The 23,634-nt window shown below is 36.3% G+C and overlaps 1 protein-coding gene across 2 annotated transcripts in view; it reads left to right on the top strand.

The window, feature by feature from the left end:
* Positions 1-23,634, top strand: part of RPRD1A (regulation of nuclear pre-mRNA domain containing 1A) — a 43,529-nt gene that overhangs the window by 12,004 nt on the left and 7,891 nt on the right. The window contains exon 7 of one of the 2 annotated variants that reach the window (XM_056483687.1): positions 2,770-2,844. The exons of the other annotated variant lie outside the window; for it this stretch is intronic. Within the exon in view, the coding sequence (XP_056339662.1) occupies positions 2,770-2,814 (45 nt within the window). The 3' untranslated portion in view covers positions 2,815-2,844. Of the gene's footprint in view, positions 1-2,769; positions 2,845-23,634 lie in introns of those variants that run through there. 2 annotated transcript variants of the gene reach the window in all.

Below are 23,634 nucleotides of genomic sequence, written 5' to 3'. Positions count from 1 at the left end.
AGCTTGTTCTTGCAAATGTTTTTAGTTAGCTTAAACAACTTCTCTCTCCAAAGATAAATATTTTATTGCCACTGTTATGTCTTTGCTGCCAGCACATTATTAACACATTGTTTGATTCTAGTGTTCTAAGCATACTAAACCAGCTCTTTCTGCTTTTTTAGCTATTCACTGTTGCTTATACCTACAGACTTAGTTCTAGGGGTGCAGATAGAAAGTCTTCTTTCCATGCTCTTTTCATTCATTGTTGTAAGTTTTAGTTATGTATTTGCTAAAGGATAAGGATTTAATTCCAGGTTTCAGCACAACTTTTTAACCTGACTCAAGCATCTGTTAAACTCAGTAAAATGTAGTTGTAGCTTCTACAGCCTCTAACACAGCTGGTTATCAGCCCTAGCACCAGCAGGACCAGACAGATTGCAATAAAAGAAGGATGCATGGTGAGCAGCTCATTATTAGCAAATGATCCCTTAAGTTATTCTGTTCTTTGCTGTTACCAGTCATCTGTTTTCCTTTCCTACCATGTACTGTTGTACAAGCCTCCTATTGAACATTCCAAATATTTAGAATATGTCCATAATTTCATGTCAATTGTTTCCCAGTGCTAACTTGGGTGTTACAGTAATGGAATTGAAGCTACATAATTTTCCAAGGGGAGATATCTGAACAATCACGGTGCTCTGTAACTGCAACATATGCATATATGGTCCCAAAATTAATTACTCTTCAGGTTTCATCATATACGCCTATCAAGAACATTTTCTTTCCCTAGTGGTTTCTTTACCTTTCTATAACTTCATAATTTGGATTCAGATTTTGTTATGCTTTTGTTCTGGAATGTATTTTGTTCGTTACGTATTTGAAATCATCAGTCAGATCAGTATCATTCCTGGCCTACTCTTATTTCCTGACTTACTTCCTTTCCTCTATGCCTCACAGAAAAGCAATTGATGAAGGTTCTTCCTGTCAACCTTACTGTGTTTACCCTGTGGGAAGAATATCAACCAACTTCATATAAGATAGATGGTGTGCACAGTAGAGCTTGTTTCAGTAGCAACTGATCCATCTGCATAATGGAACCTGGAAGATTAAAGAACAGGAAGCCTTAAACTTTTCATCACATGCCCTGCCTTCCCTCTGCCTGTGTAATGGGTTTGAAGAACAAGTTCCCGCAGTTTCAGTGAAAGGCTGGTTGTCTAAAGGAACTGACTTGTTTATGTAGCTCAGTAGCAGCAGTTGTACCCTGTTAGTTATAGTAGACTACCAGTATAGTGAGTTACTCAAAAGGTAGTGACTTAGTTCTTTAGACAGATTTACACTTCTGTAAAATAGGAGCACTTAGTTTAAATGAAATTAAAAATGGTAGCGTGGCTGTGAACAGATTCCACCCTTGTTGCTTGTTTTCAACAAATATAAACCAGTGTAATTTCCCAATATTAGTAGATCAGAGATTCATAATTCTGAGAGACAGCAATTGCATATTACTGGGCTGTTATGGTTCTTCACATGGTTTCTTAGCTGAGCTATTTAGATTGCTAAAGAATTTAATTCTAGTATAGCACAGTTCCTATTTTGGAGTGGTTTGAGGTCCTTCTTTGAAAAGTAGGAGACAGTCCTCACTATCTGTGGCAGTCTGTTTTAAACAGGTAAAGTCCCTAGGATGTTGAAGTACACTGTAAAAATGTTTTTAGGCTGATTAGTATGACATAAATATGATTTCCTAATACAGAACTAAGAGCCAGGATGGCATCAACTCAGTTACTAATAAAGGCCTATGAGCCAAGGAACTAGTGTGACTTAGTGCTCACTACCACTAGTGCTTTTTAGCTTGGGAAGTAGAGGCTGATAAACATTCTGAAGTTTTGAAATGTAAGATTAGGTTGTATTAGTAGTATAATATTGTCTGTAGGGTTTCCTGAATTAGCACATGTAGTATTTATTTTGGTGATTAAGAAATGGACATGAAGCAAGGACTCTCTTTTTTTACAGATTTGGGAAATTCCATGGCTCAAATTGAAGCTTCTTGGCTTCTCATTTGAAATAGCACTGGGAGAGGGCCTGTCACCTGATTCTTTGAGAGTGTATTTCCCTGAACTGTCTGTCCCTAGGTTTTGCTGTTCAAGTTTCATTTCTGGTGAAATTAATTTGTTCCAGATAAACTTGTTTCACGTGTTAGACTTCTGGCTATTGACACTTTCCAGAATATAATGTGGTCTCTCAGTTGTAACAGCAAGTCTTTATTTCTTCCTGAATTACTATCACCAATCTGTGAGTATAATGCTGAGATCCTACCTTACCAAACAGGTATAGTAAGGAACAAGTGGGTGTATTCTTAGTTGAATCTAGAAATGTTACCTGCTGTTAATCTGGCTTAACAATTTGAATTAGAATTCCCAAAGAATTGTCAGTAGATTTCAGCTTTAGATAGAAGCTTTAGACCTAAGTTTGCAGATCTCTTATCTCTAAAGATAATTTACAGGTAAGTAATTTTGAATAACCAATTTGTTGAATAACCATGAGTAATTTCTTAAGAATGAGAATCTCTCTGATAGTTATTTCTGAAACAGAAGTGCACGATTCCCATCAAAAGCAAGGTAATGTCTGTGCTAAATCTTGACAGGAAATTTTAATAACAGGTAAATAATGTCATATCTGAATCAAAAGCTAACTGTACTGTTTGGTAGGTGACTTTCCTAAGTATGTTTGGGGTAAGTAGTGTCATCTTTAACTCTTAAATTGTTTTCTTTAACATCTGTCTAGCTTCTGTTGCAGGTGGTGGACATGGACCTATCTTCTAATGATGTCACCATCCATTAGTACACACATCCTGCTAAAAATAAATTTAAGAATCAAAATCTTGTATTGTCTGTTGTTTTTGAAAACTTGAAGAGGAGGAATACTGTAACTACTGATCCCAAACCTCTGCTATTTTCATCTATATTCTCACAAGCATTACAGAGTTTATGCCTGGGATGGATAAGTATCTATCCAGTGTCATTTCTGTTTCTTGAAGACTAAAATTTTCACATGGTTGTTCCTAAAACTCCTACATTCTTTCAGTGAAATAATTCAAAATTCCTAATGCATAAGTTTGGGTGTTGTTTGCATTGAAGCTGCCATTTCCAAAAGGAGAAAGCTGTGAAAACAAGACTTTTTCAGCCTTTTGCTTTTGAACTTACACCATTGGGTTTACATGATCAGAAATGAGAAGTGATGAATGTAGGACTTGTCCTTCACAAGCACAATGAAAAGAAACTTTATTAGGTAACAGAGAAGGTGTACTTTATAATTGCACTTAAGCCCCTTTAGAACCCCCCTCAAATTCAAGATCATGCTAAGGAGTCTTTTCCCTTCACTTTTGGTACTTTTAAAGTAGTATAAATATTTAAGGATAAGTGTCCTTTGGCTCCAGCTAGGATTTCTAGCTAGATAGGATTCTGTCTATTAGAGAAAATAGAAATTTTTGCAGAAATATTTTCTGGGGAACTTTTTTTTTCCTGGAGCCTTTGAGGACTAATACCATTCCTGTTTTCTACGACTTCGATTGACTTTTCCCCTCTTTCTTTCTGTATTGTCTCCCTCCTATCTCCCTGCCCATCCCCTAGATTTTGAGCAAAAATATTGATTGGTCTCTTGGTGTCACTGAAGGATAGGATGAGATTTTTATATTATACAGAAACAAGCAATTGGGTGTACATAAATTGAGACCCAGATGGCTCGTGTCCTTTTGGTAATTGTCCTGTTATTCTAGAATTAATATGGCCTTAAAAATGACAAAACAAGAGACGTACTTGATTTACTGTTCTTTCATGTTTCTTTGCTTTTGCCTTTCCCTCCCACAGACTGCTGGATTGTAGAGTGATTAGTCTCTTACTAAATTTCAAATAAAGGATTTGGTACTTGGGAATCTTACATGACTCATGAACAGGTGTGAGTGGAGGATCACAAAGACACTATCCTACCTTCATTTTGACCTTATGGAAAGACGTAATACTGCTACACTTAGCATATAGTGGATATACAGTTTCTTGCACACTCTATCAGTTTTCCACTTTAAATCTGGGAGTAGCTTGTCACTAGATCCAAAATTTTATGCGGGAAGTGCTACTTTGGGAAGCCTGCTCTGATTTAGCAGCTTGCATTTAATTAAAACACTTAATGGTGCTATCTTGCATTTCTGATTTTCTACAGCTTAGGCAATATTCATATTCTTATGCTCACATATCTGTTTTGTTTTAGTTTTGGTTTCTTAGTGTGTTGAGAGAATATGATATGTTCAATGCATATTTATGTCATGATTGAGCTTTTATGGCTCTATAGCTTGGCTTGTCTTTGACTGGTCTTCTTAGGGGTATTAATTTTGTCTTGGAATTTTACAGATCTAGCATGCAGTTAGTCAGCCTTTACTTCAGCTCTGGATTTAAAAGAGGTTTTTTTTTTGTTGGTTTTTTTTTTTTTTTTCCCAGCTCAGTTCACACTTAATGGTTTTAAATGTAGACAAAAATATTAGCAAACAGTTTAGGGCTGGCAGTGGTATAACAGGCCTCTTAAGTTTCGCTTTGCAGTACTGAACTGGGTTGTACTATTGTCTACTCTTGCCCTTCACCATGGCCTTCATATTATCATGGGGTGCTTTCCTTGCTGGTTTGGTTTGTTTTTTTTTTTGTTGCTGTTTGGTTGGTTTTTGTTTTTTGTTTTGTTGGGTTTTTTGTTTTGTTTTGTTTAAACCCCTTATTTTTCCTTACTATGTTAGTATGTCAGCTTCTTTTCTCAGTGATAGTGTACTTAGAGTAATGTGTTCCATTATGCTTCGTATTTTTAAAGTCCACTTCAGAAAATTCGGATTCATTTCTTCATAACCTTGCAGCTAAGTAAAATTACTTAAATAATTTACCTAACTTATTTTACTGAGCTTTGGTTGAAGATTGATTTGTTGGGTGAGTCTGACATTGCCGTTTGTTATGGGGTGGAGTTTGCAGCATTGAAGGTGATCTACAACTCAATAAATGTGGCAGCAGCACAGTAACTCAGGTTATTCTGGACTTGGAGCTGAGCAGCTAATAATGCAGTGATTACAGAACTGGTAGCTGGAAGGTATCAGGAAGGGGTCAGTAAGATTCATCCAAACCCACAGACTGTTTTGAGTATTTAAATCTTTTGATACATGCTTGGTAACACAAACAGTGGTACAAACAGACCATATTGATCTCTTGACATGATAAACCACTGTATTCATTTTTGTTCAAGGCTGCAGCATCAAAAATTGAAGCTGACTTTGTCAGTGCTTCCAGTTCAGGGAATATATGACTTCTACTGAAAGAAATCGTTTGAGTCAAGGCAGGTATTCTTAGGCTGAGTAGAACATGACTGTGGATCTCTTTTCTTTTATAAGAAGGGGGAGAGCTTTTGCCAGAATGACTTCCTTTCTCTAGTGGCCCAGTTCCAAGTAACTTTTACTGTTTTTCAGGGAAATATATGTAGCTCTTCACCATCAGGAGGGGCGTATAGGGTAAAGATCTCTAATGGGCATGTTCTTTATGTTCTAGCTCTCCCCATTCTGCCATGTATTAAGGGAAACGTGATTCAGGAACAGGCCACTATGCTTAGATATTTGTGTAGATTGGTTGAAATCCCTTGCTTATAAGTTGGCCATTTGAATGGCCATTTGAGAGGCTTTGTGTAGTGTAAAAGCTTTATTAGAGTTGCACAGTGCAAGTCTTTCAGTGAATACCAGCATTGGGCTTGTGTTTCATAAAAACTATAACTAAATTTCAGTAAGATCAGTAGTTTGGATTATCTACCCAAAGGTGACTGGGGAGAATTAAGTGATCACTGAAACTGCAATTTCTCCTTAAGGTTAGAAGTTAAGGTGAGGGGATGTTTAAAATAAGACATAGGTTGCATCACTTATCTGCAGTAGAAGTAGGCTTGCTAAGTGTTTTTACATGTTGCTGACCTATCTTTTAGATGTGGTTTCTTTGTTTCCATAAGCATTTTTTTTCAGTGACAGGAGATAAACTTGTAGAGTTTTGTAGAAGTAACTTATAAGACTGGAGTGGAGTACAGCAGCCCTTCTGTCAAACACAACAAAGCAAAATCAAATGGTCAGTGCATTTTGTTCCCCTGTACCCATTCTGTCAGAATAATGCTTATTTGATCTGTTTTCATAAATAAACTTACAACCTCTTTGTACTTGAGCAATAAATATACCTCTTTCATATAGTGACTTACTGGCTGCAGCCTCAGATACCATGGTATAAGATTACTTAGTTTGTACCTGAATATTAAACTTCTCAGCTCAATGTTGTCATTCAGAGCAGCAGAAACACTTGCAGACTTCCACCTTTTAAATTGACTTATCAGATATTTGGATGTAAGTACTGGCTTTTCTAACAGATTGAATAGGTTGTAGGTTGTACTTTATTCATTCTTGTAAAATAAAAATAACCTTTTGCTTCAGTTCATCACATTTTAAAGCATGGTTTGTCATTCAAAATACTCTGGTTTTGAAACAAGGTAATAAAAATGTTACAGCTGTTATATTTTTTTTATCCATTTCACCCTTATTATAAGGGTGCAGTTTTTTAGTTTTCTCTCTGTAACTTATCCATTAGATTTTATTGAAAGGGGAAAAAAAGGTATATATGTATGAGATACTTAAATACCTTTGAGGTGCATTTTGAATTCCTCATTATAAAAATACTGAGAGACTTGCCTAGGTAGGACTTGCTCTTTGTGAGATTTCTAGCCAGAATGTTCTTGGCTATTGCCAGCCAAAAGCTTCATACTGTTAACCAAAATGAATGGATTTATTTGTGTCATCCTTAGAAGGACAAGTTTTGCAGGTATGTAAAACCTTGTACAAACATCTGAGATGATGGGAAATTGTAAAGGGAATAATCAATGCTCTAACTAATGTTCTTTGAAGGACAGCTATAGATTAGCAGGTGACTTCTCTGTAGTGCATTCTACAATAGGTATTTCCTCTGCTTTGATCGGGTGTTTGCTGGAATGAAAAGAAAACCTGGATATAAGGAATGTAGGAAATGATGATACTGTAGTGCCTATTTACATCAGTAGTAGTTGTGAGGTTTTTCAAGGTCAAACTAACTTTTCTGCAAGTCTTAATTTCCAGCAGTTATACTGTTACTGTTTTTTAGTGGGGTTTGTTTTTTTTTTTTGTTTTTTTTGTTTTTTTTTTTTTTTTTTGTTTGTTTTTTTTTTTTTGTTTTTTTTTTGTTTTTGTTTTGTTTTTTGTTAAAAATCTGATGTTTGTGTTGCTGGACATACTAAATTTAAAGATTTTTTTTTTTTTTAATCTATATTTTGAATACAAAATCATCAGAACTGCAAACCCTGCTTGTATCTCTCACAATTAGAAGCTTTTGGATTTATTTGTTGAAGTAGCTATTAACTCTAGGAACATAACACCAGACTAAATGGTAGGTAGTCATTCTAGGCAGATTAAACATCAGTCTTTCTATGTAGGAGTTACTAAGGAAACATTCATAATTAGTTTCACAAACCCCTTAATTTATGGATGGAAAGGGAAGGGAGGTTGTTGGAAAGATCTGCTCCACAATTTGAGACAGGCTGAATCAAAATATGTTGCTTTAGCTAATGTCTTCTGGTAGTTTCATTTAATAGGAAAATAAGCCCGTGTGAATTTGAAGATAATTGCAGTTGACTCAAAAGCTGTGCTCCTTAGAATTCTCTGTAAATACTATCTGCATTAAAGCTTGTTGTTAGGCTGATACTCAAAAGTTGTTTTGCAACTTTTAAAGTTTTAAATTTTTTATTTACTTTTTTCTGCTATCACTAAGATCTAGAAACTTTATTATAAATAAGGGGTGGGTTTTTTTTGTCCAAGGGGCTTCCATATGAAATTAAAAAGAAGCACCATACTCAAGTTAAATTTTGCTATGACCTATAAGAATAATTACATTCTTTTGCTGCATTTTTGATAATGGTTTGCCTGATGGATTGGAAGGGCTGATGAGAACTGCTTGTAGAAATCTGCCAGAAGAAGGAAGAGAAATGACTAGAACACCTGCCTGCTTTTTCTCTCGGCCTTGCTGAAACAATTCAAAACATGACACTTTACTGCAGACTCCTGATATTTTCACTCAAAACCACTCCAGTTATATAGAAGAAAATTGTGTAAAATCTGATGTAGAATGTAGTGGCACTTAATGCTGTTGTGAACAGAGTTGATACCTTTTGGAGAATTTGAATGTACACAGCAAGGAAACAGTCTTCAGGTGGACAGCAAGTAGCTGTGAGATAGCATTTAAAGAAAATATGTATCCAGTTACTGTAGATCTTGGGCAGAGTGTTCATATTTTGCCCCGTTCTCACATCTACATAGGAAAGTAATTCATCATCTTATGTAGTGGTCTAAGGTGGCAAATATTGTCAGAGCCTGTTAATGAAATAATGTGCGAACTTCTATGTTGTATTTAATGACAAGTGTAGGGGAAAGTAAAAAATGTTTATTTATGTGAAGTGATTAATAAGTATGGGTGCCATCTTTATGACAAAAACCTGTTTGCATTTTAAAAAAGCATTTTTAGGAGTGAAATATGCCTCGCTTTGAATTGACATATTTTAGTGTGTAAGAACAGTGCACTTTTCCATGTGTGTTTTTGTTGTTTTGGTTTTTTTGGTGGGGTTTTTTTGTTTTGTTTTCTTTGTTTGGTTGGTTTTTTTTTTTTTTTTTTTTTTTTTTTTTTTTTTTTTTGTTGTTGTTGTTGGTTTTTTTGTTTTTGTTTTTTTGTGTGTTTTTGTTTTTTTTTTTTTTTTTGGCAGGGGGGTTGGTTGGTTTTAGTTGCTGTTTGGGTTTTGTTTTTGTTTTCTTAAATTTATTTTTTTCTTTAAGTCCAGTGCTTTAATTGAAATTTGTCTACTACTAATCCCATCATTTATGGTAAAATACCACTCGAAATAAGAAGAATATTCAAGAATATGAATCTTTCATGACAGATCAGAATAATTTTTAGTTTTAATAATTTTGTTGTCAAAATTGAGCTCCTGAATTAACATAAAGGAGATAGTAGTTGAACTGCTTTAATCATGAACCAAAGGTATTCTGTTTTCCTAGTTTAAATTCATTATGATCTTCTGTAATGGTGCTACTAAACTACTCAGTGTTTATTGTGATGGTTGCAGACAACATCCATCTCCAGCTAAGGCTAAATGTAGAGAGCAGATATACTCTTCAGTAGGACTCCCAGTGAGACCAAATTTTACAAATCAAAACCATCAAACCACCACAGTTACACAGTTACGCTAATGTCTTCATATAGTAAACCTGGGGTATTTGCTTCAAATTATCCACACTTTTAAATGAGCTAATCCTCATTCCTAAAAAGCTTAGAGAATAGTAGTCCACTTCATGGTGTAGTAGGTCAAGAGCCTCAGCTGAGAAAAGATGGAAACTGTTAGTTAGGTAATGTAATTCTTAGATGGACTGTGCTGAAAAATCCAGTTCTTAAAAATTCTCTGTCTTTCTGTTAAAGTTCATTAATGAAATACAGAACTTTGGATAATGTTTCCTTTCACCTAGTAGCAACTGCAATTTATGTAATACTGGCCTGATCCTGGAAATTAATCTCAAAGATCAATAATAGTTTTTTTTTTCTCTAGAGAATCCAGTCTGGAAGGCTTGCTTCCATATATATATGTTTAGACACATGCCCATTGGAGATTGTTGTTGTTGAGTTGTTTGGATTTTTTTTTTTTTTTTTGGTCGTTGTTTGTGGGCTTTGGGGTTTTTTTGGTTTTTTGTGTTTTTTGGTTTGTTTTTTTTTTTTTTTTTTTTTGTTGTTGTTGTTTTGTTTTGTTTTGTTTCTTTGTCTTTAGGCTTTTTTTCCTTTTTTAATTTTTTTTTCCCCCCCCTGGCACCTTATTTCAAAATGTGCTAAGAAGGGTTATTTTCTTCATACCTGGATTTCTCTTATTGACTGGGGTATGGTATGTGACTGCAGAGTGGGGAGAACAACTTGGAAAGTGTGAGTTGAGGCTGAAGACGATGTTGGAACACCAGCTCCCTTTGACTGTCATTTGGAGCTGTAGCAGTAGTTGTTCTGGGGGGTGTGATGTAAGAGCAGTTGATGGTGTTTTAGCAGCAGTGAGGAAACAATGTATCCCACAGCTATTGTGCTCGCTGAGAATGTTTCTTAGCCAGGAAAAAATGGAACTCACAGGAGTACTCACCACCACCTGTTAAATATGTAAAGTGGTTCTTACACTTGTCTTAAATTTATTCTAAGCTAAATGAATAGCCAGAGTACATTTACTTTTGCATTTAACTGAAGCACTTGTTTTTTATTTCTGCCAAAAGTAAAGAATATTGTATTGATCTAATATGTAGTTGGTAAAGTTTTTCCACTGCTGAAGTTTGAAATTCTGTGGACTAAAATTGATGGAAATAAGGAAAAGCAGAATGCAGGGAAACAACTCAGGATGATGTATAAATCCTGTAAATGAACTGTGTGTTGTCTTGGAATTTCATTTTATTTGTATAGTATGAAGATGTATCTCTGACATAAAAAGTACATAAAGTTGACTTTATTAGAGAGGGCAAAGCTTCAGAATATGGAGTGTGGAAACAGCCATAACTTCCACTGCTCTCTGCCACAACAATAGTTAGGTGATGTAGAAGACATCAAGGAATATTGGAGTGGAAAGGGGAGAGTTGGAGGGCACACACTGGCTGGGAGCTACTGTGGGATGGAGAATTGGACTAACTGGGATGGAGTTAGGCATTTGGCACTTCTGTGAGTGTAGAATAGGTGTCCATAATAGTAACATTGAAACTATGTTTCTCTGAAAGTAAGTAATCTAAGGAGTCAGTATTGAGGGTGTTCTTTCCAGTACCATTAGTTGTTTTATTTTCTTGCCTGAATCAGTATTAAATTCTTTTTTTCACAAAAGCATCCTTATTTAATTTTCTTCATCTGTGAAACCGGCATCACAGCAAGTTATTATATTCTGAATGGTTTCTTAATTTAAAAATACATTATTAAGTCAAATTAATTACAAAATCAACCAACCTTATGCACACTGGGATGATAACCCTATTGTCTAATAGAGGACACCCCTCCATTGTAAAAAGAAGAAAAATCTCCTGTTACAACGTTTTGAAATTGAGTATATGTTCAGAATTTGAAGGGAGATGGTACATATTAAAGCATTTGAAACATTTTGTTAGTGTCAAAAAGGGATTTTGGTTATTTCTTTTTCTGCACTTCTGCACTACCAAACTGAAAAGGATGCACTGTTAAGTCAATGCAGTGAGGATGGTATTTTTGAGGACCATAGGTAGGAGAGGAATATATTGCTAAGTTTTAGGCAAAGACTAGTCTGTTACATTTTGATTAGTGGGGGGAATAAGGACTCTGGTGAGAGAAAGTACTGGTGAGAATATTATCTGGCCCAGGCCTTCTCTCCCTGAATCAGGCACATTTCTCAGTGCAAGAGAGATGTTCTTTCTCCATAGTTGAGTTTGTTTTCCACAGTATACACAACTTTTAAATGGGGGTGAGAGAAGAAGCTGAGAAGTAGAAGAAATGCCACATGCTTTCTAAAATAATTTTAGATGTTACTGTAGCTGTGCACCAAAGGGCTGGGATATTAATCAGTATTTTGTGATCTAGTACAAATACTATTTAAAACTATTTTGTTTAAATCTTTTATTTTAAACAAAATTTTATTAATTTTTATTTAAAACTATTTTATCTCTGATTTAAATGTAGGCTATTGTTAACAAATAGATAGAAATCACTGTAAAATTTAACTTTTGATCTTCCCAGAAAGATAGACATTTCCCTCTGTATTTTGGTGGGGTTTTTTTTCCTTCCTCCCCATGCATCCAAACCAGATTTTTTATGTTGCCCTATTAAAGGTGTGGAGAATTGGTTTTGTAGTCAGCACATGCAACAGTTTTAAAGCCTGACTGCAAGCAGAATTTAGGGTAGCAAATGTGTAGTGGCTACTTAGTACGTTGAAAGACAGAGTCAGATTTGAGGAATAGAATTGAAAGTTGGAGATAAGCATTGTGCTTTGAGTTCTTCCCTTCAAAAGACCTTTATTTTAAGGTCAGTTCTGAAAATAGAACTTGAACAACATGTCAAAAGTAGCAATAAAATGTTAAGAGGCCTGGAGAATCAAGATTTACATCTGACTGTGGTCCTGTGGTACAGGTTAAGTAGACGTTTATTGGGCTCTATTTCCTCAAGTGTTAGGTTGTCATGGCCACTTTCCATTCCTAATTATGTATTTCTTCCTTTGTTTTTGTTTAGTCAGTATCAAAAGTCCATTTTACTCCAGCCTAAATACTTCATTGGACAGCAAAGAAGGTAAAGGGATGTGATTGCTTGTTTTTACCACAGTTATTTATGTCTTTAAACAGTTCCCACATTTTGTGGAACACTGAGCTCCTTATAACTTCTTTAAAGACAAGCCTCAGAACAGCCATATTCTCAATACATGTGAGCCCTTTGATCCTGAAGAAGGTAGAAGGCAGCAGACAGCAGACGGTGTAACTCCTCCGAGTGTTACACTTGGCAATGTTTCAAACACACAAAGTTTTGATGTAATTTATTTCTAGGTTGCTAGTAGCTACCAGAGTAGGAGGAATGATTCTGCAAAGGCACTAGGTATGAAATCAGTAATTTTCTGCATCACATCCATATTTGCTAATTGTAATGACCCCATTGCTTTATTTCTTTTTTGTACTATCATTTATTCTGTATTCTCCTCAAACCATAGTCACCAAACCAGAGACCGCTGAAAACATCGCATTCATAGACAGTCTCCTTTTTATTTGCATCCCTCCATTGTGTCTTTGCTGTCCTGCACATCCAGACTCAACAGTGAAAGCTGGAACTCTTCATTGCCTGAAATTTCAGAGTATAAAGGTTGATGTGTTCTAGAAACATATGATTTCCTGTTTTCTGGTGGAGATAATTAACATCCTTCAGCTTTTAGTGAACCATGGGCAAAACGTAGTAACTGCAGCTGATAAGGCCAGCATATTAGATAGATAAATTTGGTGAGCTTTGCCATCATCAACTTTATTTTGGAGTATTTGTCATCCAGAGGAAATTGGAGGTTTTGTTAAATTGATACTCAGCACATAGCTTCCATGCATATCTGTTTAGTCTTCTCATCTATGATTCCATAATAACTAGTGTGAGAGACGCTGGATGAGTGCCAGTAGATCATGGTTTCCTCTTTCATTTTCTTAATTTTCTGTCTTCCACTGACATGACTTCTGTTGTTTTTAAAATGGTGGTGCATTAGAGTCTTCAGTCTTAATGATTTAAATCTAGGATCTGTACCACTGTAATTAGTATTTTATACACTGACTGTTCAAACAAAACAATTTAGATGCTATCTTGAAAGCCAGACATTTCTTGTGTTTGCTGTCACAGGTAGTGAATAGAGTGCCATTTCCAGTAGAGAAGCATGTCATTTTGCATAGGATGATATTAGATGCAAGTTCTGTAGAGTGAATTAAATTCTGTGTATATACCTGTTTGCTTTCTTGGTGATAACGCAACTACTACACTTAGCTTATATGAAAATGTAGGAATGGAAAGTCCCTATTTATAATATTATCTATGGAATAAATCAAACATTCTTGCTCAAGCAGTGTTACCTCAGAGACATTTTATCCTCAGGCCAAAAGATTGTGGAATAAAGAAGTGATGCAGGTGCAAACCCAAAGCAGAAAGTACAGTCATTATGCATAGATTTGGGTTTGAGAACCTGCCTGAACTTTTTCAGACAACACATTCTTCTTAAGAACCAGTAATTCCTGGTTTTCTGTATTTCTTCTTGGACGATAGAATACAGCAGCAAGAAATTTAACATGACTAGGCTATCCTCCAGACATTAGTGTTTAAAACACTACTCCTTTGGTTTCCTGGCTAGCTTCCCACCTGCAATTGATTGTTGTGCATTCCTTTGCTGCAGTGTCTGTAAGGGGAAGTTGTCCTAATGTCATTGAAAATGTAATGGGCAGCCTTCTGCAGCTCTTTTGTATCCATGTTCTTAACGTTACTAGAAAAGAGCACCTTGAAACTTTTTTACCTTCTGTCTGATTAGTGTCTTCTGCTTTATGCAAAGAGAAGAATCCAGTTTTCTGGAACACCAAGATCTTTTTTTTTTTTTTTTTTCCCCAGCCCACACTCCAGTAGAGTTGTGCTGTGTACTTAGTCCTCAAGTCCCAGAACAATGCTGCTTTGTTATTTGGCTAATCAGTGTTATTAATATTGGATCATGCAACTGCTTTTAAGCCAGTTGAAAATGATTGTGTTGATCCATATATAAACCACAAAATTATTATTAGCATATTTTTTTTCAACTCCTTAACAGTTTAAAATAGGGAAGATTCCTGTCACTGCTGACTGGGAGCGTCTCCATTATTCCATTAGTGTCTTCTGCACTCTGTGTGTGCATATGCAACTCAGAAAATATCTTAGCCCCAAATCCTTGAAACCATGCTCAATAGCAGCTGCTGTAGTCAGTAGAAAATTGATATTCTTACACGGCATGATCAGAAATGTACACGTGTAATGGCAGCTGTAGGTTTCAGCCTCGTGTTTCTGTTAAATAGTAAGCAATAATTCTTAGGCTTCTGAGCATAAATCCATATGTGGGCTGTAGAATAATCTTGGTCACTTGAACTTCAGGTTTGGATTTACCTGAAAGTATTTATTGTCTTCTGGAATCTGAATAGCTAACATCCAGTTAGGTATATAATTAAAAGTGTGAGAGAGTTTACAGAAGTTACTCTTAAAAATGTCAAGAGTTATAAAGACTGATATTCATAACGTAAGTTTTACAGTTATAAAATGATGAGTCCAGATTTGCATCCTTCAATGTAATTGATAAAGGCTTACCATTTAAATATATATTTTCTAACTTAAGAAGTCATAAACATATTATGTGATTTAAGATTTAGAGCATAATTATTTTCTGCATGCGAGCCAGCACCCAAATTTCAGTAGGAGGTTGCTGGAAAATACTGAATATCATTAGAGCTGCAGTAAAAACAAAGCTACTGGTGGAAGGCGTACATGCACAGACAAACTGTTGTGAGGGTCAGCAGGCAGGCTCTTAGTGCTGCAGTGGGAGGGAGGAATGCTGTGAGGTCCAGAGTCTCACTGAAATAATTTACTCAGGAGACATGTTCTTCATGTCCCTCGGAGTGTTTAATGGCAGACAAGCTTTCTCTTACACTGCTGCATACAGACACTTGTTCATGGCACATGTGTGATTAGCAATGCTTTTTCTTCCAACACTGGGGGGCCTAGCATACTTTTATGTAATGTCAGACAACTTTTGCCATGTTACACAATGAACTTTCTCCTCCAAAGTTCAGTTCAATTGAAAACAGTGAAATATGCCCTACACAGTTGCAGGTTTCCACCTACACATGAATGACTGTGGGGAGAGTTTTTTTGCTGTTTTTAGTTGATCCTGTGGTCTTGACCCTTCTTGATAAGGGAGCTATGAGCAAGTCACTTTCCCTGAACAGCAGCAAAAGGATGATTTTGGTTTTAGGTTTTTTTTTTTTAATCTGTGGAAGTGGGGGACAGATGTGTCCTCTCTGCTTCATCAGCAGGTACTTGCCCTCTCAGCAATGCTATTGCACTATGCTGTTGCACCATCAAAGACCAGCTAGAGATGGCTGGGAATCACTAAGGGACTCATTTGGGCTGTTGAACCCTTCAGCCTGTGGTGCCTGGCTAGCCTGAGTTTGAGGGGTGTTAGTAGAGAAATTACCTTTTACTTTACAAGGCAAGCCCTTGAAAAAGAAAAATGTGCAAGTCTTTACATTTTATTGTAAAGTTGTTCATTGTAAGTCATGGCCAAATAGTAAATAATTTTGTCATGTTTTCCCAAGCTATATGGGAAAATGTTGCCGTTATCCATGACATTGCACTGCAGAGTGACGGAAAGGTGGCACACCCAGGCCTAATACTCAGTCCCTCCACCTCATGACAGGCTGAAAACATACCCAGACAGGATTTGTGTAGTTCTTCATAAACCCACACACTAACCTGCCACAGATATGTCCAGGGCACCAGAAATCTTAAACAGGTCCTGACAGGCAGGTTTTGCTGTTCCAGTCAGTCTAGCTCTTGCCTGAATGTCAGCTGCAGGTTCAGACCTGCTTGTTTTGTTTCCCTTGTCATCAGATGCTGGGTGTACTTTATTTTTCTTTCAACCTTCACATTTACAAGAGATCTGGAAACATGAGTCTGTGGTGAGACCAGCCTTAAAGGTTTTATGAGCAAGTAGGGATAGGCAATTAATAAAAAATGTCTTTAAATTTCTATACTAGCCGTGTATACCGGATTTGTATTCAATTCAGTTTGCCACCATGGTAAACCCTTTTCTACAACAAGAGTGCTGCTTCCATTGCTACTTCAGGTCTTATTTTCTGAGGGAATTTGAAGCAGGTCACCAGTGAAATGAGACAAATGTCATTATTTTGCAATTTGGACAGCAAATCTGCTAAAGCCCTGCTTTTCTAAGGCATTGTCAGGAAAACCATCTTTGTAAAAGAGGTTGTACAGGTTCTTATTTTAGGCTGTACAACTGGAAGTAGAGCCTGAGGTTTTCTCTAGAACGCATGGTGCAAATTTAAAGCAGTGTCAAGTTTGAGAGCACAGATTTAGTGTGAATAAGAGAGACGATTTGAGTGTCTGTCATGCAAGAAACTCAGGATAATGAACTTGGTGAAAATACACCTAAGTAACTTGCATCCTGACATGCAAGAAGCACATGGCAAAAAAGGGAATTTAAGTGATTTACTACTTTGTATAATTCTATTTCTTCTGACACTGTGTAAACATGAAGAACTAAGGAATTTCTTGCATCATTTGCTTTTTCCCCCCAATAACAAGTCTACTGATTTACTCATGATTTTAGTAGTAAATTACAGTAACAACATTAAACTTGCTGTGTTTGCCTCGTGACCTGATCTTCCTAGGTCATTTCATCCACAACTGGATAGGAGTACAGACATACAAAATGGAAAACTCCACAGTTACTCCTAGAGTTCTATATAAACCAGGACAACAATTTTAAAGGTCATTTTAGTGAACTATAGGTGGCTTGAATGGATGAAGGGTGCTTTAAAAATCTAAGACATTTTAGATTGAAATGATAACTTAGGACTAAGCCTGACAAGTTCAAGAAGTGCTTGGACAATGCTCTCAGGCACAGTAGTGTGACTCTTGGGGATGGTCCTGGGCAGGAGTTGGACTCAGTGACCCCCGTGGATACCTCCCAACTCACCAAATTCTGTAATTCTGTGATTGCTAACCTCTGATACATGTTTTATCAGTAGATCACAGAAGGATGTGCATTAGTAGGGTTGTTGTAATCTGTAGGCTTTTGGGAACAATATAGTTCATAATGGGAAAGAGGAATTGTAAAAACCAGTGCAAATGTCTTTCCTTGTTCTTTTTAACATTATTTACTTGTTCTGTGTTCTGCTCTCTCTCTAGATTTTTTCCCCTCTGATTGCTCATAATTTCTTCCATTACAACCTTTTTACACCTTTTTTATTATAAAATAAAAGCAGCTCTCTGAGCAATTTGGAATTGGGTAAATAACATACAAAACATGTATATTCGTGTGCTGAATTGGCTGCCTAAAATTGGTTGATTGATAAGGGACTTTTTAATTTTGAATTTTTCTTGGACATGTTCTGTACTCCCTATTGGTATCACTTTGCTAAGGCAGATTTTTCCAGTCATAATTTAAGATTAAAGCTTGAGGTTAAGCACTTTCGTTAAAAGCACTTCTTCTATACTTTTTAAATGATAGAACTTGTATCTATGTGCATTTTTGGAAAATTTAGATTATGATTCTTCTTGGTCATAGAAAAGGTGCAGTTGTTTGCTTGCTTCATGCATAGTAGAGTTTTCACTGGAGATACTTCCACAAGGTGTATGAGGGGCAAGTAAATCAGAATATCTGCTGCTGCTGTGTAGTTCGCCTTTCCAGCTTTACCTTTCTTATGTTCCCATCCCCACTGCTGAACACAGCATCTGAAATATCTATTTCACACAAAATGAGAGAACAACACAAAAATTGCCATGCAGCATATCAACAATTTGTCTTACAGAATTACTTTCTTTAGTTATGTAAATGGCAGTTTCAGTTATCAGTTGACACTGAGCATATTCAACTGCATTAAGCAAATCAGGCTTGGGAATGCTTTTCTTTGAGCTGTAACTTAATGCTACTTTTGAGAATCCATGTATCTAAAATGGATGGTTCAACCTATTTAATGAAGCTGTGAGAATAAGTTGACAAGTGTAATATAAAACTGTCTAGCTGATAAAATTCATTAGAATGTGCACATATTGGATGGCCCATGGCATTTCTTGACTTTTGAGAACTGTCTGTTAAAAATATTTTAAAAACACATGCTGTTCAAGTAAGACTGTTTTGAAATTTAAGGTGGCTCTTTCACAGCTCTTTGTTTGGGTTGGATAGGAATAATTTATGACCTTGGAAAAGACAGACATGAATTATTAAAAAAAAAGTAGGTGGAAGAACTTCTTCAAAATGTCCAAGACCAGTTTTGCATAAATAGACCCTACGCTGGTAGATCATTTAAATGAACCAGAACACCCATGTGGGCTCACCTGTAGCAGAAATTTTGGGTCCTGTATCTGCATTGCCTTTATTTATTTCACCCTAAATAAAGCTAATACCCAGTCTTAGGTCACTAGAATGCTTTCTCATTTTCTTTCTTGTCCACAGTTTAACACTGAGTGGTTCTATACTGTAGCTGCAGCAGCTATGTATGTTCCCGTGCTTGAAGTTCTATGCTGCTTGTATTAGACTGCTACTAATGCTTAGCCTTGCTACAATAGAACTAGGTTTTATGCTTCTACATTATGTAGATCTGTCTTTGACAAAGATCTGAGAGTTTTAACCTGGCTAGCAAGAGATAAATCCCTACTTAATGACCTGCACTGTAAACTTGCATTCTCAGATTCACTTTCATCTTCAAAATAAGTACATGTAGTCATAGCTTTACAGCAATTTCATACTTCAAGATGTCATTTTATGTCTGCTAAATAATGAACTACATAGTCCACGTTTTTGTGGTTCAACATTTGCAGCATTAGGTTGAGAGAGTTGCACATGTGGAATCTGAAGTTGGAACTGAGACTGTTGTAATGACCTCCAGGCAAGCGATGCTTGAACTGAGGAATGTGCATCTGACACATCTGAATTTTTACAGTTCATCTGTTAGGTACAGTAAATAATTGAGCCTGAAGACTTTACACAGGTGTTCTTAAATGCATTGCTAAAGGCATGCTTTTGTAATAGACCATCAAAATTTTTCATTTTAAATTCTTCTGAAATTAAACACTGATACTCTTTAATTTGGAGCTCATGTGGATCTTTTGTGAGTAGGTGAAACTTCAAAAAGCTACCTCTAAGCCTCCAGCCCATTTAGGATTTTTTTTGTAATTTTCTTATTTTCAAAACTGTTCTGCTTTATCTCTTTGGTGCCTGTGCAGAGTAACTTAAGTATTTGAACAAAATTGCTCAGAATTGTTCTGAAGTACTTGATTACTTATCATCAAAAGTTCTTCAAAGCTTCATTCTGTCATCCAGTGTTTGAAACCTAAGAATTCAGTATAATTTAAGCATCTCTTAGAAGTATATAGCTTTGAGTTTATTATAATGGCTAAATAAATGCTGTATCAGACAATAAAACACAAGTAGACCAAGTGTAACTTCAGGCAGGCATCTTTCATTTCAGCTGCTCATATCTGCTATCCTGGAATTAAATCATAGTGCCATAGAGATTGTCTAATTAAATCAACATCTATATATAGTAATGTTTTATAAGTTAATATTCATCACCCTGGATATTTTATGATTGAGGGGAGATAAATGTAAACTAAGCCAGCCTAGTAATAGCCCTTCTAATTAAGTTTACTCATAGAATCATCAGGACTGGAAGAGACCTTCAAGCCGATCCAGCACTACCACTGTTACCCCTAAGCCACATCACCCACTACCAGATCCAGGTGCCTCTTGAATGCCTTCAGGGACGGTGACTCCACTACCTCCCTGGAGGCTTGCAATTCCTGTTTTATTTTCTTTTACTTTTCTAAACATTGAGCAATTTTTTGGCACACCATCTTCAACAAAAAGGCTACAGACAAGTTGATAATAAATAATCTTAAACATTAGCTTTGAGATTAAGTAATTTATGGTTTTTTTCTCAAATTATTATGAAATGGGGAAATCCTTTTTTCTGAGGGGACATGAATTTTGATATACTAATAGAAGTGAACCTTACTAATTAATTTAATGAAACTACATGCCTTTGGAAAAAAATCTCACTTTTAATATGCTCATCAGGGATTACTTTAAACATTGCTAACAGCCATTGATCTCTGCCAGAGCGTTTTCCAGCCTGGGCTAAAGAAGACTTCTGCAATTGCAGCTGTGTACAGTTGTTCTCTAGGCTGGCCATGTGCAGCTTGGCCGCTTGCTCTCTGTGATGTGAGAACAAAGAATTTCTTCTATAGCTGGGTTGCCCATGGCTCCCATAAGTCTAAATAATGGGGAGATGGGAGCCAATGAATTTGAATACAAAACTTGGCACCAGAGACTGTGGAGATTAAGAAGGGATCCAGGACTAATCATAACAGTAAATAATGGAATAGGAGATCAGCTGGCTGAGAAGGGAGTGACTAGCCAGAAGGGTATAATACCATGTAGGACTGAAATGAACTGGAATTCATTTGGACTAAGACAATGGAAGCAAAAACTTATATGTAGTAATAGATCTGATGAAGATATTGTAGAAGTGGAGAATAGGGACAGGCCAAGTATAGGACTGAGGAGAAACAGGTGTAATAACCAGAACTATAGAGAGTATGATAGAGACCAGGATTGGAGAGGGAGAAATTTAGATCAGAATCAGAAAAGCTAGAAATGGGAAGAGGTAGGAAAAAAACAGTTGTGAGTGTTTTTATTGTATCTGAAGAGCTGTGATAGGAGTGTGAGAGGCATTGACCATCCTTGCTGGACAAATGTTGGTTCTAGGAGCAATGTTCCTGGAATGGAGATGGAGACTAGGAGTCAAGGCTGCAATTAATGAGATTTGAGATACTGTTTAAGGCTTGAAAGAACTGGATAAAAATTGCATTTTCAAGAAATGGGAAGAGTAATTTGTGGCCACCATGAAGGACTTTGCATTTCTGATAATCACTCTTCAGATGGGAAATGTGCTGATAAAATGCTTTGTTTCTATCTACTACTCTTCCAGTCAGGAATTTGCAATTGGAAGGTCTGCAGTGTATTCCAGTATGTACCACAGCATAGCAGTGGATGGTAGACAAAGTCACATAGTCAAGCTTTCCCCAGATGGTCATGAATTTTGTTCGTGGGTTTCAAACTTCTGAGTTCATTTCTTCCTATTGCTTCATTTGCCAAGCCGAGGAGTCTCTAATACTTAATTTAGAAAATTTGCTTTTAAGTTCTTGGAAATTTTAAGTACAAGGAAAAATGGGACTTTCATCTATCAGCTCAATGAAGGTTTCTGGAGAGAAAATTGTGTTCTGTAATGTTGAAGCTTGCCAGTCTGAGAATATTAGTAAATCTGCACATAATAATGTGCACAGTAAGTAATGCATGGGGTAATGCATAGAACAAAACTGATTAAAAAAAGCAGTCTAAAACTACCAGCTAGTTGCTTATTGCTTCAGTGCGATTTACTTAGTTCAAAACCTGGCAAGACCAAATGCAAAACAGTTAAATATTAACATATCTAAAAAGTTGACGCTTTCTTCCAGAAATCTGTTATTTAGGAAGTAGCCAATGTGCAATGGAAGGTTAGCCAAGTCAGTCCCTTCCTTAGCTTGTCTTAACTGTCCTTAGTTCTTCTACCTCATGTGTGAACCTTATTGATGTTGGTTCAGTCTCTTAAAGTTATTTCAGGGTTTCATTTATCCTAAACACTGGTAAATAGGTTGAGTTTTTAATCATACTGCTGACAAATGTAAGCCATGCTAAATTTTTATAGGCAGCACAAAATTTAACCCTGCTCATCTGTTTTCTAAGGTGATAGTGAGGCTTATCTAGTCCTAAAGTCTAGTTGTCAGTCTTCCTTGCAGAAAAATACCCAGAGTAGGTGAGGCATTTAGCAAGGCAGAGTATAAATACTGTGATTCTGAGCTTCAGAATCTAGATACCAGGCTATGACATGAGATTTGCTTGCATCTGAATCTTTGAAGATTTCTAGTAGATTCTGCACTTTTGAACACAGTGTAGGAGAAGCCTTTGCTCTGTGATGCAGCTCTGACATCTGCACTGAAACTGAAGGCTGGAATGGACCTAGAAAGTCAGAGGTCTCCGTTTTAAATACTGTGTACATACAGGCCATGAATGCTGATGTACACACGTACCCTCAACACCTTAAAAGCCTTTTAGACATCTGGGTTTTGTTTTTCTGTATTGAAATATTTATTTCCACCTCACCTTTCTGTAGCTAACAAGGGTGCAGATTAAAATCTGCGCTTTCCTGCAAACCTTTTATTCTTGCTTTGCTATACATTTTCTACCACACAGTATTTTGATGCATTCTATAGCCTCCTTGATCAGATGAACATTCAAAGTCATATCAGTGTTATAAAGGGAAAGCATATCCATGCTGTGGATCTTTAATCTGTACCACCTTCCTATTACAGAACATCTATATATTTGGAAGGGAATATATTTTCTGCAGTGCACAGCTTGTTTGACCTGCCCACATTTTTATTATTTATGATGTCTGTAATGTTTAATCAAAAATTATTTGGCTTTTTTTGCCTGGTACTTTTTGATAGAGAAGAACTATTAATCTAGATTCTGAATCCATATGTTGTTAGCATTGCTTTCACAAAATATCCATATACACTGTCAAATAATGGAAATTGTAGTAATCAGTGAGACTCTAATGAGCAAAATAAGTTCTAATTACCTCATAAACCAGCTTTTATTACTGGAAGGGCAAACAAATATTGCCTTAAAGTAGTGTTAGCTTAAGCCACTGGAGAAACTGAAGAGATTTTAATTCCAAAGATCAGGTTGCCCATATATCCCAAGAGTAACACTCTTCATTTGTAGGAAGAAATGCAAATTAAGCTCAGTGTAACAAAAGAAAGAATCATACTTCTGCCTGTCCTTGAATCTTTGAGGTAAATATCTCAAATCTTGCCTCATTTATACATGGGTAATTTGAAGTTTATCTTAAAATAGTGAAAATAAAATTGAAATTCTCCATGGGAATTTCCAGAAAAGTGTCAAAAATAGGATTACTTGGTTGTATAATGTCCAGCATTTCTAATGGAGCAACAATACTGGAAATAACACCTAGATATCCCAGTTCCCACTTCTCTGCTTTCATTATCACAATCTCAACATACACACTGAGGAAAAAGGTTGCAGGTTCAGTGGATGCTATTATGATAAAACAGTAAAGGCTGTACATACAGCAGGTGTTGTTAATACTTGTATTCCAGCAGTCCAGGACTACTTAGGTCATGCTAGGACTATACAGCCTTAAAAGTGCACAATCAAACCTCTCAGAAGAGA

The sequence above is a fragment of the Oenanthe melanoleuca genome, chromosome 2 (genome assembly GCF_029582105.1).
Source record: "Oenanthe melanoleuca isolate GR-GAL-2019-014 chromosome 2, OMel1.0, whole genome shotgun sequence".
Lineage (NCBI taxonomy): Eukaryota > Metazoa > Chordata > Aves > Passeriformes > Muscicapidae > Oenanthe > Oenanthe melanoleuca.
This window is presented reverse-complemented; position numbering and strand designations above follow the sequence as displayed.